The sequence below is a fragment of the Drosophila novamexicana genome, unplaced genomic scaffold (genome assembly GCF_003285875.2).
Source record: "Drosophila novamexicana strain 15010-1031.04,08,12 unplaced genomic scaffold, DnovRS2.1 tig00001062-arrow-arrow-pilon, whole genome shotgun sequence".
In the NCBI taxonomy this organism is placed as follows: Eukaryota; Metazoa; Arthropoda; class Insecta; order Diptera; family Drosophilidae; genus Drosophila; species Drosophila novamexicana.
Genome location: NW_020824838.1, coordinates 74,417 through 88,754, shown reverse-complemented (window position 1 = coordinate 88,754; position 14,338 = coordinate 74,417). Strand labels below are relative to the sequence as shown.

General features: G+C 44.5%; 2 protein-coding genes across 5 annotated transcripts; one reads left to right on the top strand and one right to left on the bottom strand.

Moving 5' to 3' along the window:
- Positions 1-918: 918 nt before the first annotated feature.
- Positions 919-3,882, top strand: LOC115766061 (retinaldehyde-binding protein 1). Of its 2 annotated transcripts, XM_030709858.1 has the most exons (5): positions 919-1,286; positions 1,349-1,456; positions 2,846-2,990; positions 3,432-3,645; positions 3,708-3,882. In XM_030709858.1, the coding sequence occupies exons 1-5, from the start codon at positions 1,012-1,014 to the stop codon at positions 3,860-3,862; spliced, it is 897 nt and encodes a 298-aa protein (XP_030565718.1). In that variant the 5' UTR covers positions 919-1,011; the 3' UTR covers positions 3,863-3,882. The 2 variants fall into 2 exon arrangements, with proteins under 2 accessions (XP_030565718.1, XP_030565719.1); XM_030709859.1 differs by lacking the exon at positions 3,708-3,882 and having other exon boundaries at positions 3,557-3,625.
- A 445-nt stretch (positions 3,883-4,327) lies between these two features.
- Positions 4,328-13,854, bottom strand: LOC115766060 (protein kinase C-binding protein 1). Of its 3 annotated transcripts, XM_030709856.1 has the most exons (9): positions 13,654-13,854; positions 11,925-13,075; positions 11,690-11,856; positions 11,543-11,624; positions 9,308-9,488; positions 6,561-9,247; positions 5,484-6,284; positions 5,225-5,424; positions 4,328-4,404 (listed from the first exon to the last, which is right to left on the bottom strand). In XM_030709856.1, exons 2-9 carry the CDS (start codon positions 13,056-13,058, stop codon positions 4,401-4,403), a joined length of 5,256 nt encoding a protein of 1,751 aa, XP_030565716.1. In that variant the 5' UTR covers positions 13,059-13,075; positions 13,654-13,854; the 3' UTR covers positions 4,328-4,400. The 3 variants fall into 3 exon arrangements, with proteins under 3 accessions (XP_030565716.1, XP_030565715.1, XP_030565717.1); XM_030709855.1 differs by having other exon boundaries at positions 11,925-13,854; XM_030709857.1 differs by lacking the exons at positions 4,328-4,404; positions 5,225-5,424; positions 5,484-6,284 and having other exon boundaries at positions 7,419-7,522; positions 7,581-9,247; positions 11,925-13,854.
- Positions 13,855-14,338: the final 484 nt, after the last annotated feature.

Here is a 14,338-nt window from a genome sequence, read left to right as displayed (position 1 = left end):
ATTCCTGAGAATCGCAGAGAAGGACAATGGTTAAAAATACGATAATTAAATTTGAAGCTTAAACCCCTAGGAGTCAGCGTTTTGATTATATATGTGACTTTCCAAATAAAAGAAAAATATAAATGTTTTAATACTGAAAATAGATGAGATAATATTAATATTGGAATTTAACGGCATAAGCCCTTTGCTGTCATGCCTTAGCTTATGCACTCAACCGTAACGCGTTTTCAAAACTGAACGAGGCCCAAGAGCAGCTCAAAGCACGCGTTTATAATGGGGTTCATGATAAATAATTACAGCTGTGGGATAGCTTAGACGTACGCCCCCCAACTCCAGAGCCAACTGACAGATATTGCGCAAGCAAAACATAATAATAAAAATAATAGTTGCAAAGATGAAAAAACGGCAAAACCTGAATTTTCACGCAAGTGAAATGAGCAGGCGTCTAGCAAAAGCCAGTTGCACTTTTCCAAACAGCAGGGGAAAATGGAAAAACGAATTTGCCAAACAGCGGCAGAGATGCACAGTGGGGCCTTTTGACATTTTTCGTGGCAAAAATCATGGATTCCAAGTTAAACAGTATATTGTATAATGTTTAAAAAATAAATAATCTCTGTTAGACAGATCACACAGGGTGCAACGTTTATAGAGTGTGTCAAACTTTTCGTTCAAGCCTCTGTAATACGCGCAGATGTGCCAACATTTAAAATCAATTTTCAATAAAATATTTTACAATTTTATATATAAATTGATTTATGTGGTTATTTTTAATTTGAGTATCTATAAAACTTTTAAATTTTGCCAAGATTTCGGTCTAAGGCCACACTGTGCGGCGGCGGCAGCGCAAACGCGCAACCAGTTTCGCATTTTGCGAAAGCAAAAACAGTTTTAATTTCAATTTCATTCGAGTGTCGAACGTTGCGAACGGATTACGCAGCTCCCTGAAAAAGAAGAATCTGAAAAAATTCGATTTTTAAACATCATTTGAATCGAAACGGACAAAACTGAAAGATGAAGTTGGCGGATCTGGATGAGCAATATGCTCGCTTTCCGCAGATTAAGCGCGAGGAGATGCAAAAGTTTGTCAATTGGATTCATGCCCAGCCGCACATCTCCGCCCAGTTTTCCGAGGAGGAGGCGCTGCACTTTTTCTATGCCTGCAAATGCAGCATGGAAATGGCCAAACAGGTGCTGGACACAAATCTGACGGCGCGCACTCACCTGGACGACTTCTTTGTGAATCTGGACATTGAAAGCAACGAACTGAAGCGTGCCATGAAAACGGTGTAAGTTATTGCCACGGATTTGATTATGCTCTCCTCCAGTATTACCAGCATATCATTTGCAGGTCCATAGTTCCACTGCCTGGCTCTACGCCTGAGGGTTATCGAGTCATTGTGGGCAAGCTGGAGGATACGAATGCATCCAATTTCAATTATGCGGATATCATGAAACTGTAAGTAGGAGAAGGGTTACCGAACATTTAATACCCTATTTAATATCCCGATGGAATGTTCGGTGTATATATAACATATAACATTATTTACCATAGGGGTTATGTAATATTGCAGCCTGTTCATAAGATTTTACTATTATGTCTAGACAAAATAAGCAAACCAAATCTTTTGACTGATCATTCCCATGGGGTCTATAAGGAATAGTCGTACGATTCGGTGGATCCGATTGATGTACTGAATCTCTTTTATATTTTGATCAAGATAGAAACTGAGAAACTTGTTTTCATAGAAACAGACGGACACAGCAATAACCCGATCATGATTATAGATTCTTTATGGGGTCGTACATACATATCTACTTCTCTGTTGAACAGTTTACGTTACAATATTATAGTACAACATTCTTGAAAACTTCGAAAGATATTGAAGATATTTTTAAGGACATTTCTAAACGTTTTTATATAGAAAATTGGTCGAGTTGTAAAACGTCTGAGTTGGTTAAGATACGATATCTTAAAGCTAAACATGACGCGGATATACGCGAAGTGGAAGCTCCCATAAGCGGACACAGATTGGTGTTGTACGGTTAAAGGAGATACATGCTTATGGGAGTGGTACGAATGATTTATTTTAAATGCCTTATTGGATCAAAAAATTGTATTTTTATAAATTTTAATTTCTGCGGCCTGTAGTTTGCATTTTGTCCACTCCGTAAACCAGATAATAAAATTAGGAACTGGTTATTTTCAGGTTCTGAGGGGTTCGTAGCATTTCGGGTTGCGTCAACAGTAAACAGTAAAAAATATAAGTATTAATTTAATTTAACAATTAATATTAATAAAGCATTTTGAAGTTAGAAATATGTAATATCACTGTCATTAGGTATCTGTTTAGTTTAAGTATGTTTCTTAAAGCTTAATTACTTGTATTACTGACATCTGAAATGTTCAATAGCATTCATAAGTGCTAATAACAACTGCTAGTGGGCTACGTGCTGCGACAAGTCAATTTCGAGTATTGTCAGCTATAATTATGACAAGTAAAAAAAGGGTTTAATACATGGGATTCAAAGATCAAAGTGCTTAAAGTCAGTAGCTGGTGAAGACGTCAGAGCAACAAATCAAAAAAGAAAAAAAAAAAACACGCACAACTCATGACACGACCAGACACAGATACAGATACATATGCAGGCACAGTTTCAGATACAGATACAGTAAGAGATTCAGATACAGATACAGACACAGTTAAAAATGCAGATACATATTGTCAGATGCATACAAACAAAAAACAATCTACTGTTTAATGATTAGCTATTAAATAATTATTGTTTAGTAATGAAAATAATGCAATTGCCGCGAAATTGAACCGAGAAAACTCATGTGTTCCAGCTACTGCATGATTTTCGACTATTGGATGTGCGAGGATGGCATACAGCCGGGACATGTGATTGTGATTGACCTCAAAGGCTGCTCCTTGGGTCATGTGGCGCGCATCGGTTTACTTCAGATGAAAAAGTTCCTTTTCTATGTGCAGGTTAGTTGCAAATTAAATAGCCTATACTTAATATATCTATCTATCAAGGCGAACAATCGACTTCTAAGAGCGTAAAAACATATCATTTTGATTTTGAGTTTAAATGAAATGCATCTATAAGAATAGAATTGCCTAGCACCAAGAGACTGTTGCACACTTTTGCGCTGCATCTGAGATTCACAATTAATCATTATACTGCATACTTTTGCGCTAAAAGGATGGCCCTATGTTGGCCAAAAGCTTCCAGATTTTAATAGGATATGGTGCATTAGAATTGTATTTAACCGCATTAAATTTGTTATAAAATAATAATAAATTCAGGGCCATTAGAAGATGGCATCCCAGCTTTTTACAAATTCCTCGAAACAAAACTTTCCAATTATGAAAATTTGTTAACATACATAAATTCCTTCAATATATATATATTTACCTATATCTTAGGAAGCTGCTGCCATACGGCTGATCGGTTTCCATTTTATCAACATTGTTCCCTTTATGGACAAGATACTGGCGTTGATGAGTCCATTCATGAATAAGGAATTAACCAGCATCCTGTATTTGCACAGTGATTTGAACGAGTTCTATAAATTTGTGCCGCGCGAGCTGTTGCCGCAGGACTATGGTGGACCACTCGATGAGGCCAAGGTGTTGAGGGGTAGGACTATATAAATACTAAAAATAAAGTTATTTTTAAATCTATTACACTTTCTTAAACAGATATATACTACAAGAAATTAATGGACAATCGAAAGCAAATGCTTGAATTTGAGACGCGCCATCAGGTAAACGAAAAGTTAAGACCTGGCAAGCCAAAGAATGCGTCAAGTCTGTTCGGCATCGAGGGTAACTTTAAGAAATTGGATATAGATTAATAATAAGATTATACAATTCTTTTGTTTTTTTCTGAATTTTGGTGTTTTTGAGCTAACAATAAAGTTGTCTTAAAGTAGTATTTAATTTATTCTTTTAAATGATCGATTGGAACATGTCTTCATTTAATTCAGCTTAGAGCTATATATAGTAAGTTCAGTAAAATATTTCAAGATGTTTTGATGCCTTGATACATAAAATGAATGTACACATGCTTTTGAATGGGTTTGACGTCTGATAGATAGATGATCTTATAAACTACGAAGAACTAAAAAGTAGTTGCCCGCTTGCGGCAACGTTGAATAATTATAAAGTCCATCTTATGGTTAATCATAATTTACGTGCTATGTGAGCCTGATTAAAACTAACAAAATATATATTTATATATATGTCAATATAATAAATGTCGCGTAGCGTTCTTACATCCTAAACAACTAATTATCTATTATTGTAAATCTGGTTAAAACATTCTGTGAATTTTATACAGTTTTGCGCCAGTTTCAGCTTGCGATGAGATCCAAGATCTTAACTTTAGGAAAGTCACCTGAAAGTTAATTTAGTTTTAGTATCATTTTAGTAGTATTTTATTAGTATAAGTTCTAAGCAGAACGGGTTTTAACCTAGCCGATGGATTCCTGATCTGTGTTTAATATGACAAACCGAATGTTATATTTATAATTAGAAAGCAAGAAAGAAACGATTAATTACCCTATGCAGACAACATACACATCTTTGTCTTTTTTATAAAAAAAAAACCTCCCAGTTCTTCATCTATAGGATATAGAAGGTCTACGCTGATATTATCTTGCTCAATTTAAGATTATATGATAAAAGTAATCCGAAGCGGCCGATAGCGAAAAGTCGAAAAAATCGAATGAAGCTAAGAGTGGCGTTTGAGTGTTAATAGACAAAAATATATATGAATATTTTATATCCGCTGGGCCACGTCTTTCTATATTTCTGCAAGCTGCACAGCGGAAGCAGCGGTTTTGCTCTTTCCTCCATTTTCTCTACACTATTTACGGAAAAATGCATACTTAATAAACTACGGTGTTTGAAGTCTGATCTTGATTAAATTTTCAGGCTTACATATGGTAAATACAACTGACAAGATACCAAGATGCAAGGTTCGACCTTTGAAAATGTGAGCTTTCCGATTTTGGGTGTTATGGAGGGAGGTTCCTAGAAAGTCGGTCCATCTACTATGTTGTTATGTACATGTTGTCTTTAAGATCTTCGTCATTTGTGCAAAACACGGTCAGACAGACATCGACCTGATATATACTTTATCGGGTCGTATATGCTTCCTTCCGGCTGTTGCATCAATTTGTACTTATATATTCTACTAAAACCTTGAAACTCACTGCTGAAAAACGTGATTGATTTGGTTGTGACGCATGACCTGGGCGTTCGGGTTGTTGCTGTTGTTGTTAATGGGATTATTTGAATTGCGGGCACGACTGCTGTTCTTGAGGGAACTGCGGCCCGTGGACTTGGCCACATGCTTCTGATGCTGCTCCGTTATGTGCCCGAAGGCCGCATTGCTGCTGACTGTGATGGGCAGCTACGAAAGACAAACACCCCATTAATAAAGGAAATTCAACTAGATTAGTTTAAACTCACGGGTATATTATACCGCTGCACGGCAATGGGCTGCGGCTGCTTGGCACCGTAGCTCATGTTATTTCGCTGACCCGTCATGATGGTATTCTGCAGATGCGTGGATGTGGAGGGCGCTATGAGGGTGACTGGGCTAACAATGCTGCCGGTGTTGGCAGAGGGCATTGTTGAGGGCAGCGAGACGGGTCGCAGAAATGTGTTGTTGGGCAATTTGAGCACCTCGGTGGCGGGCGGCGCGGGATTCACCAATGATATCATTGACTGATGCGTCCACTTTTTGTTGGCGTTGCCCACAGTGTTCGTTCTATTTAGCTGCTGCTGCTGGTTGGGATTTGGCGCTGTGCTGGTCACCTGCTTGAGCTTGCCACGCCCCGCATCCGCCTGCGACTGCGTCTGCAGTGTGGCCGCTTGGCCGCAGCTGGCCGAGTGTCGCTGCCAGTGCATTTGCTGGCAGGGATAGTCACAGTACGAGGTATTCCAGCAGCAGTACAGCTGTGCCTCGCGCATGCAATTCGCGCACCATTGCTTCTTCTTAGCCTCCTCCACCGCACGCATTCGCTCCAGAGTGCTGTGCTGTCGCAGTTCGCTGATCACCCGCTTGTTCTCCTGCTCCATGGTTTTGCGCATCTCGGCTATCAGCACATCTGTTGAACGTTGCATTTCCGCCATCTGCCGTTCATAGTGCTGCTTGAGGCGTTCGTTCTCCAGCGTCAGGCCAGCAATGCGTGCCTGCAGCACGCTCGGCTCCCCGCCGGCCAGATCGCTCAGGGTGTCCTCAATCACCGAGATGAAGTAGTCCGTAATCTGCGTTAAACAAAATATGATTATTTAATTGATTGCCTGCCTCATGGATTGACTTAGAGGTTGGTTGATTAACTAGATTAGCTGACCGACTATCTACATTGAATATCTAACGGACCTATTGACTGACTGACTTAAAAACTGATTGATTGGCTGACGGATTCACTGATTATGTCTTTTGTTACCTGCCTTTATGCAAAATGTTAAAGAATAACACTTGAATCGGGCAAAGATGGTTGACAGCTGCAAATAGTGTATATATAGCTTAACCCATCTCACCTTGTGCGCATTCTCCTTTAGTCTGGTGGAGAGCGGTCCAGCCTGTGACGGATAGATGTTGGAGCCATCTGATTGCAACGGGCCGCACGGGCGCAGCGTCAACTTGGGCGGTCCCGAGCGCAACACCAGCTCACTTAATGCGGTAGCCACGCCGGGCACGATAGTCTCCGCCGGCGTGGATTCACTGACCAGGGTATCACTGGGCAGGCCGTTCAATGCACTGGCGAGCAAACCAACCGGCTCCGCGCTACCGGCCACTGGCCTTATCGTTGTCGTTGTCGCCGTGGTGAGTCCGGCCAGCGGTGGGGGCGGCAGCGAGGAGGAGCCGAATGCAGGCGGTGGTAGAGGCACAGCTGTGATGGCTGTCAGCGCGCTGCCGGGTTGTTGCAGGGTACTCTTGGATACAGCTCGCAGTGGCGGCACCGGTATGCTCATCAAATTGGAATTGTTGAGTTGGCAGCCGAGACTGCCGCCGCCAACGCCGCCGCTGTTGCTGTTGCCACCGTTGGTGTTGCGTGGATCCATGGGTATGACCACCATGTTGGACTTGAGTAGACTGGATGTGGGCGTGGCAGCCGGTGGGTGGGACGCGGGCGGCGGTGTTGTGGCATTCAAAGATTTGTCGCACTTAACGCGCAGTTGCTGAGCAGCTGCTTGCTGCGTCTTGGGTGGGCTTTGTGCGCTTGGGCGTTGATTGCTGCTGGATTGACTATTACATGGCTTGGGCGACGTCGTTGAAGACGTGGGCGTGGGCGAAGCCGGCGCTGAGGGGGGCGGCGTGGAATTGGGCGAAAGCGCCGAAGCTGGCAATGGACCATGCGGCACGCCACGCAACGAGCTCCGCTTTGGTGTCGTCGTCTCAGCTCCTTTGTGTGGCTGCTTCTGGCTCAATCTCTGAATGGTCGTGTCACCCACAAAGCGCACAAAGTCTTCTGGAGCAGCTGCAGCTACGGCTGCTGCATCTGTAACTGGATCTGTATGAACTGAAGCTATTTGAGTTTCACGTACGGGCAAGGCGACCTGCTGAGGCGGCGGCATTGCTGGCGTAGACTCGTTTTTGTTGTGTTCCGTGTCCATTTCCTCCTCGCTGAGCACCTCTTCCTTGATTTGAACTGGCAGAATTGTGGCAGCTGCTGGTGCTGCTGTGGCTCCAGATGCAGCGAGCAGGCTAGTTTCCAGCACAGGCTGCTGCTGCTGCTGTTGCTGCGGATGCTGCAGCTCGACTGGCCTAGGCGGCGCTTCTGTTGCTTGACTGGGCGCCTCTTCGCCATCTTCTGGCTCGGAGAGTACCTCCTTTTTGATCTCTATAAAGGGCACCACTTTGCTGATCAGCTGCTGCTGCTGACGCTCCACAGCACGCTGCTTGGCTACCGTTTCATCCACAGCAGCGGACTCTTGGGACTTGACTGCTGCAGTAGGCTGTTGCGAGTGCTGCAGCTGCTCCTGCTGCGGTTGCTGGGGCTGCTGTTGCTGTAGTTGTGGCTGCTGCTGCAACTGCTGCTGCTGGTTTTGGTTCTGGTGTTGCAACTGCAGCTGCTGTTCCCGCGGTATTTTGGTTATGGTCACGCCTTGTCGGCGACGCACCAGCTCCACTACCGAGTCAACAGCTGGAGTGGGTTCGGCTGCCGCCACTGCTGATGCTGCTGCCTGTGCTGTGTCCAGTTTTGACTCCTTCGTTTCAGCTTCCGCTTCCTTTTCTGTTGCCTGTTTCTGTTGCTCCTCCCGCTCCGCTGCAGCTGCTGCTGTCTTGCGCGCATGCTTGGCCCGTCGCCGCTGCTCGGAGGAGCTGGTGCCCTGCTGACTCGTCTCGCTGCTAGCATCACTCTGGGAATGTTTCCGCTTGATTATAGACAACGTTTCCCCGGCTGGCATAGATGCCATCTTGACCAAGGTTTTACACGTCTCCAGGGATTTACGCTTGAGCACCACAGTGCAGCCGCGAGATTCCCTTAAAGCATCGCCAGCTCTGGGTATCACCTCGTAATTGCTGCTCTTCGGTTTCGCGTGCTCGTTGCTTAACGGCGGCGGCGGCGTCGACTCGGCTGAATCATGCATGGACTTCTTGATGGGACTAACAGCTGAATGATCGGATTCATTACCCGATTCGGTGGCCTTTGTCTTCTTCACAATGGACAACTTGTCGCCGGCTGTTTTACGTATGAGAAACTGCAGCGGTGTCTTGTTGGCCGGCGCCAGCTGTCTATTGATCACATCAATTACGCCTGGCATCATTTGCTCCAGCTGCTGTTGCTCCTCTTGCGGATCGTAGGGCATGCGATATGGTGCATAATTGAAGCAGCCAATTTTAGTTTTGATATTCTCAATGTGCACCTCCACCTCGCGAATACATTCGGCCAAATCACGCGCGGAGCGTCGACTGGTCTGCGTATTGGGATCCTTTGCCGAATACAGAAAACAATCCTTCACAGGCACGTTGGCGCGATCGTGTTTGCCAAAGAACCGGACATTGACCACCGCATTGGGACCGGCGCCCATGGCCTTAGCGGGCCAATAGGGAAATCCCTTCAACTTGGCCCAGAGCAACAAATGCGGCTGGGTGCACACCTTGACGAACCATTCATCACTGGAGTTGGCATTCAAATAGCACTCGGCGCAGGTATCTATCTCGTTCGCCTCCTGTCGGCACACCTTGACCACCGCCTTGGAGGCTTGCTCCACTTTAATATCTGCCAGGGTATCAATTAAAAACAATAATCACATCTGAGCAACAAAGGAGAAGCACTTACCCCCACTGTCCAAGATGAGCGCGTTGTGCTGCATCCACTTGACCTCGCTGAGAAACTCGTCGACGCTGTGAAAGGCGCGATTTTTGATGCGTTCCGCTAAACTTTCAAAGTTTACTGGATTTACAAAGTATTTGCCATAGTTTTCCGGTAACACTTCCTGTGGAGAACGCAGCTTGTAGACCTAAAAAAAAACAATCAGGAACGAGGTTACCAACTGCGAAATACTCTGTTTATAGTTTATATTTACACCGACAAATAGGTCGAGAAGAACCCTTGATTTTTTACTTATAAAACTGTTATACAGTTTTTACAATTTTAAGAAACGGGCTATATTTGGGATATATGCATATATATTTCGCGATAAATTGGTTAATCGTCTTTTAGCCGTTTGCTAGCCGTAAACTTTCTGATGTATAAATAAAATCTTTGTCCGGCGCGGGTAAGCCGGAATACATATGGAATGCAAGACGGACATTGGTGACCACCAATATACCCTTTTCACTTTTTAAACGAAGCATAACGAAAAGAGCGTTAAACAGATGAGACTGATAGGTGCAGCACCAGCAGCTAGACAGCTGGGCAGCAATTCGCCGCTTAAGAGCGCGGCAAAGAGAGTCGCGCAATTTATATTGTAAACAAACAAGTTTGACAAGCGAAGAGCAGCAACAACAACCATACGCAGAACAGTCAAATGTCAGTATAAGCGCTCACTCCTATGGCTCCGTGCGCGTGTGTGTGTGTGTGTGAGAGCGTAACTAACCTCAAATTACACAGCGAACATAGCTAACGCGGCAATGCCAGGCAAATATAAATTGCGCCATTGTAGTCGCCGCACCGCAACCTCCTCTGCGATGACGCTGCTATTGCTGAATTCTTTTCTGCTTATTTCGCTGCTTCTTTGATTTGCGGCGTGTTTGTTTTCTTCCTGCGGCTATTCCCATATGCAGATGTACATTACGTACATCTAATGCTTGTATAGACATGCATACATACATACATACATAGATTACATCAGCCTGTACATATGTATGCGTGTTAATTTGTCTGCGGTTTCCACTTTGTAATTGTTTTTAACGCTCATTGCTAACTAACGGTCCAAACATTAAATTAATTAATTCACTTCCCGCACATTTTACCCTAGAGAGAGAGGGAGAGAGAGGCGGTGCGCAGCATTAATTTCACACTTTATGGAGTGCTTTTGGCCTAGTCTCTGTTTCATGTTCAAGCATAAAATTGCCCTGACTCCCAGCTAAGTAGGAAGCAAATGCCACAAATAATATCCCTTAACTTTCATAAACTTGTGTCGAAATGAGCAGAATTATGCCACAGACATGAAAAAACACGTATTTATAATATACATATATATATATATATATTTATCATATATGTACACATACACATGTACTTGTGGAAAATATGACTGTGTATTTGAATTATCTTTGCATCCAAATTCCAAATTAGAAGCTTCGTTAAATCACAAGTTCTAACCATAAAGTCGCGATATTCAAAAATTGCTATTCAAATATTATCTACAATGAGCTCGATTTGTCTCATTATATTCAAATCGAAAATGTCGCGTGGGTTTTATGATTAATAATTTGCATTTAAATGTAATATATGAGTGAGGATTACCAGTTCTTTTGCCTTGGATTTTAGTGTTTGCAAATTCTTATACATTATGACACATTTCTAATGAGAAATATACATGTGTACATTTGTCATATAAAATTCATGCATTTAGCAATGAGTCCCTGTATTTATTATTACAACGGACATATTTGTGTACATCTATATATTGTTAGAATATGTCAGCCCAGCAGCAGAGGGAAAATGCCTCCCAAGTAAAAATAAAAAAACCCAGCAAAAGCAACGAGAACGAGACATTTCAGGTGTCTACACGTTTCGGCAGCGAGAGACAGAGAGCCGGAGAGCGAGAGAGCAAGAGGATGAGAAAGCGGACCAGCGACGGCAGCAGAGAACGCAAACCGAAGACCTACAAATACATGCATACATGCATATAAACACACAAAGACGAAATAGTCGCCTCTTTATGTAATTGTGTTGTGTGAGCGCAAATATTTCGCGTGTTGTTTTTAAATGACAAACGAACGAACGAACGAATATGAACCGAGGCAAAGATAATGAAAACAGCGATCGGTTACGGAAAGCGCGTTATATATGCATGTATGTACGTATGTAGTAAGTGTGTGCATGTGTGTGTATGTATTCACTCACCCCGCGCACATGTTTCATGCGCTCCAGCGCAAAGGTGAGCAGCTGACTGAGCAGATCCACGGAGACATCGTTGCGACGCGGCCTTTAAATCGCAACAAATAAAGGGAAATTAATTGATTGAACTATGGAACCCAACTTGAAATTTACCGCTTGGGCGCGCTCTCGATCAGCACACATTCGGGACACTTCCAGGTGGCATCGAATTTGGTGGATGCGGGTCGCACGCAGTAGTTATGAAAGGAGCGCAGGCATTTGGAGCAGGGTGCCAGGCTGCCGCAGCCGCGGCACTTCCAGCAGAAGGGATCCCAGCCATCCTGCAGCAGAGCAAAACATATATTTATAGGGGGAAATTATGTACGATAGACATTTATCGAAATATTACCCTAGGCGCTGGCTGCCACACCTCGTTGAGCCTTTGCTGCAGCTTCTCGCGCGCATTGCTGGCACTGGCGCTGGGCGCAGGCTTCGTATCATCCGTGGCATCCGAGAACATGGACAGATTGGGATCCGTGTCTGCGGTTGAGCTGGTGCGCCACTCGCCGCTGTCCGCCTCCCCCGCCGGCGTTGCCTGTTCCAGCGGATCGAGCGTGTCGTTGATGAAGCGATTGAGGAACGCGCTGCGTTTGCGGGCAAAATCCTCGTTCTCGGAGCGCATATTGCCGCGTCGCGGCTGCCGCTCTTCGCTGCTCAGCGAGACGGTCTTGCTGCGGGAACGAAAGCGTGTGAGGCTGCCGCTGGCCGGCTGGCTGTTACTGCCCTCTCCAACTTCCTCCTCCTCCTCCTCGCCGGCGCTCAGCTCTGCCAGCTGCTGCTGCTGCTCATCGCCGGCGAAGACCGCATCATCGTAGGCCACGGAGTAGTTGCGCCGCTTTGTCTGCTGCTTGCTGCTGGACGCAGCCTGCGGCTCCTGCGGCCATTCATCCTCTAGTGAATCCCACATGGGCGCAGGTATGCTCTTGCTGCGCTTCAGCGTTGCCTTGGACATCGTCGTGGCGGGCAACGTGGTTGAGTGGCCGCCCGACGACTGCTTGATGAGCTGCGCTGCAACGGCACGGGATTTGCGCCTCTTCAGCTTGGCGCTGTCGGAAACATAGCCGGTCAGCACCTGGGACTCGTTGTGAGAGCGCTGCAAGGCAATCATCTCCTTTGGTACGCGCACCTTGACCTCCTGTCGCGGCGTAGAAGTGTGCGCGGGCTTCGCTTCGATCTGCTGCGAGGTCGACGGCGTTGGCGTTGTCGATGTCGTAGACGTCACCTTGGTCAGCTTCATGGTGAGTGAGGCGTGGCCGCCAGCTGTAGCGGATGCCACAGGCCAGGCGCTCGAGTTGGAGGAGCTGCTGCCATTTGCCGAGTCCGGCGGCGAACTGACCACGTACTTCAGCCGCTTGTTGGGCAGCGATTCCCGCTCTTGGCCAGTCGGCCACAGATCCGGCGGCGGACTATCAATCGCCGATGTCGCTTCATAGATGGGTCGCGGTATCGACTTGGCGCTGTCGTCGTCGTCGCTGCTGTCCATGTGCGGATTGTATGTGACTGTAAGGAAAACATATACCATATAGTGATCGAATAGGAAAGATTGCAAGAAAAGAGAAAGAACAGCCGACATCAAATACCCTTTCAGAAATATAACAGATGTGCCCTTATATCTCAATAGTCGGGAAAAGCACATTTCCGGCCTATCGATATGTGATATTGTAGTCAGATGTTAGATTCTGCCCAAAAATTGGCAGCATTATGATATACCGAGTCGTTTTTTGTACCCTTAAAATATGTGCAACAAATTTTTAATAATTTATTCATAGTTATTTTATTTATGTTTGGGTAATAAGCTAACTTTATAAATTTTTAGTGAGCACCCCAATTAAGTGCACATTTCGTGTGTTTACTGTAGCGCACACAACATTCATTCAGTCAGTGTCATGAATAAATGAAAACCGCAAAAGCAGGGAAATTAGTTTCAATATTTTAACGTGAACCCAGTAATTTTATTTTACTCGTCAACTTCTCGACGAGTCTGTCAATTCGCTGCTTTTCTTTGGCAGCAGCAAAATGATGGAGGGCGGAGGCGGAAGGGGAAGGGAATAAATAAAAGGTTCGCGAATGCTACTTACCAGGATTTGATTTTTAATGTCGCCGCATGCCAACACACACACCCATACAGTATGTATTATGTACGTAAATGTATGAAAGTATGTATGAACTTTTACTTTGTTGTCTTTTTCTGTTGCTTCTGCTTTGATTTCACGCTTGTGGCTCGTTCTGCTTTGTTTTCTCCCAGTTGCTTATTTGTTGTTGTTGTTGTTGCTGTTGTTGGTGTTGTGGTTGCCACTCGGACGTTGTTGTTGTGGTTGTTGTTGTGCTACGTGCAACTGCAATATGTACACAAGATAAAAAAAACGTACAATTGTTATGTACAGGCATTTTCACGCTGCTGTCTACATACATGTATGTACGTATGTAAGCATGCACATTTTGTATATGCGTATTTACATACATATGTATATACATATGCAGACCAAGCGATTATAATTTGTCTTACCAATCTCGCAATATTTATTTCTGGTCTGCAGTCCACGCCATCAAGTAGCACAGCGGCTGTTGCACCGTTTTCTTTGTTAATTCATTATAATTTAATAGTTATATTACAATATTCTTTGATTTTACTTTGCATTTAGCCGCACTAGAAAAAAAAAACACCAAACTCAATGCGTCGGCAAAGTGACTGAAAATGAATTCGCCTCAATCGCCCATTTCGCTCGTGTCAGTCAGATGTTGACGCTGTTAGCGCTCATTTCA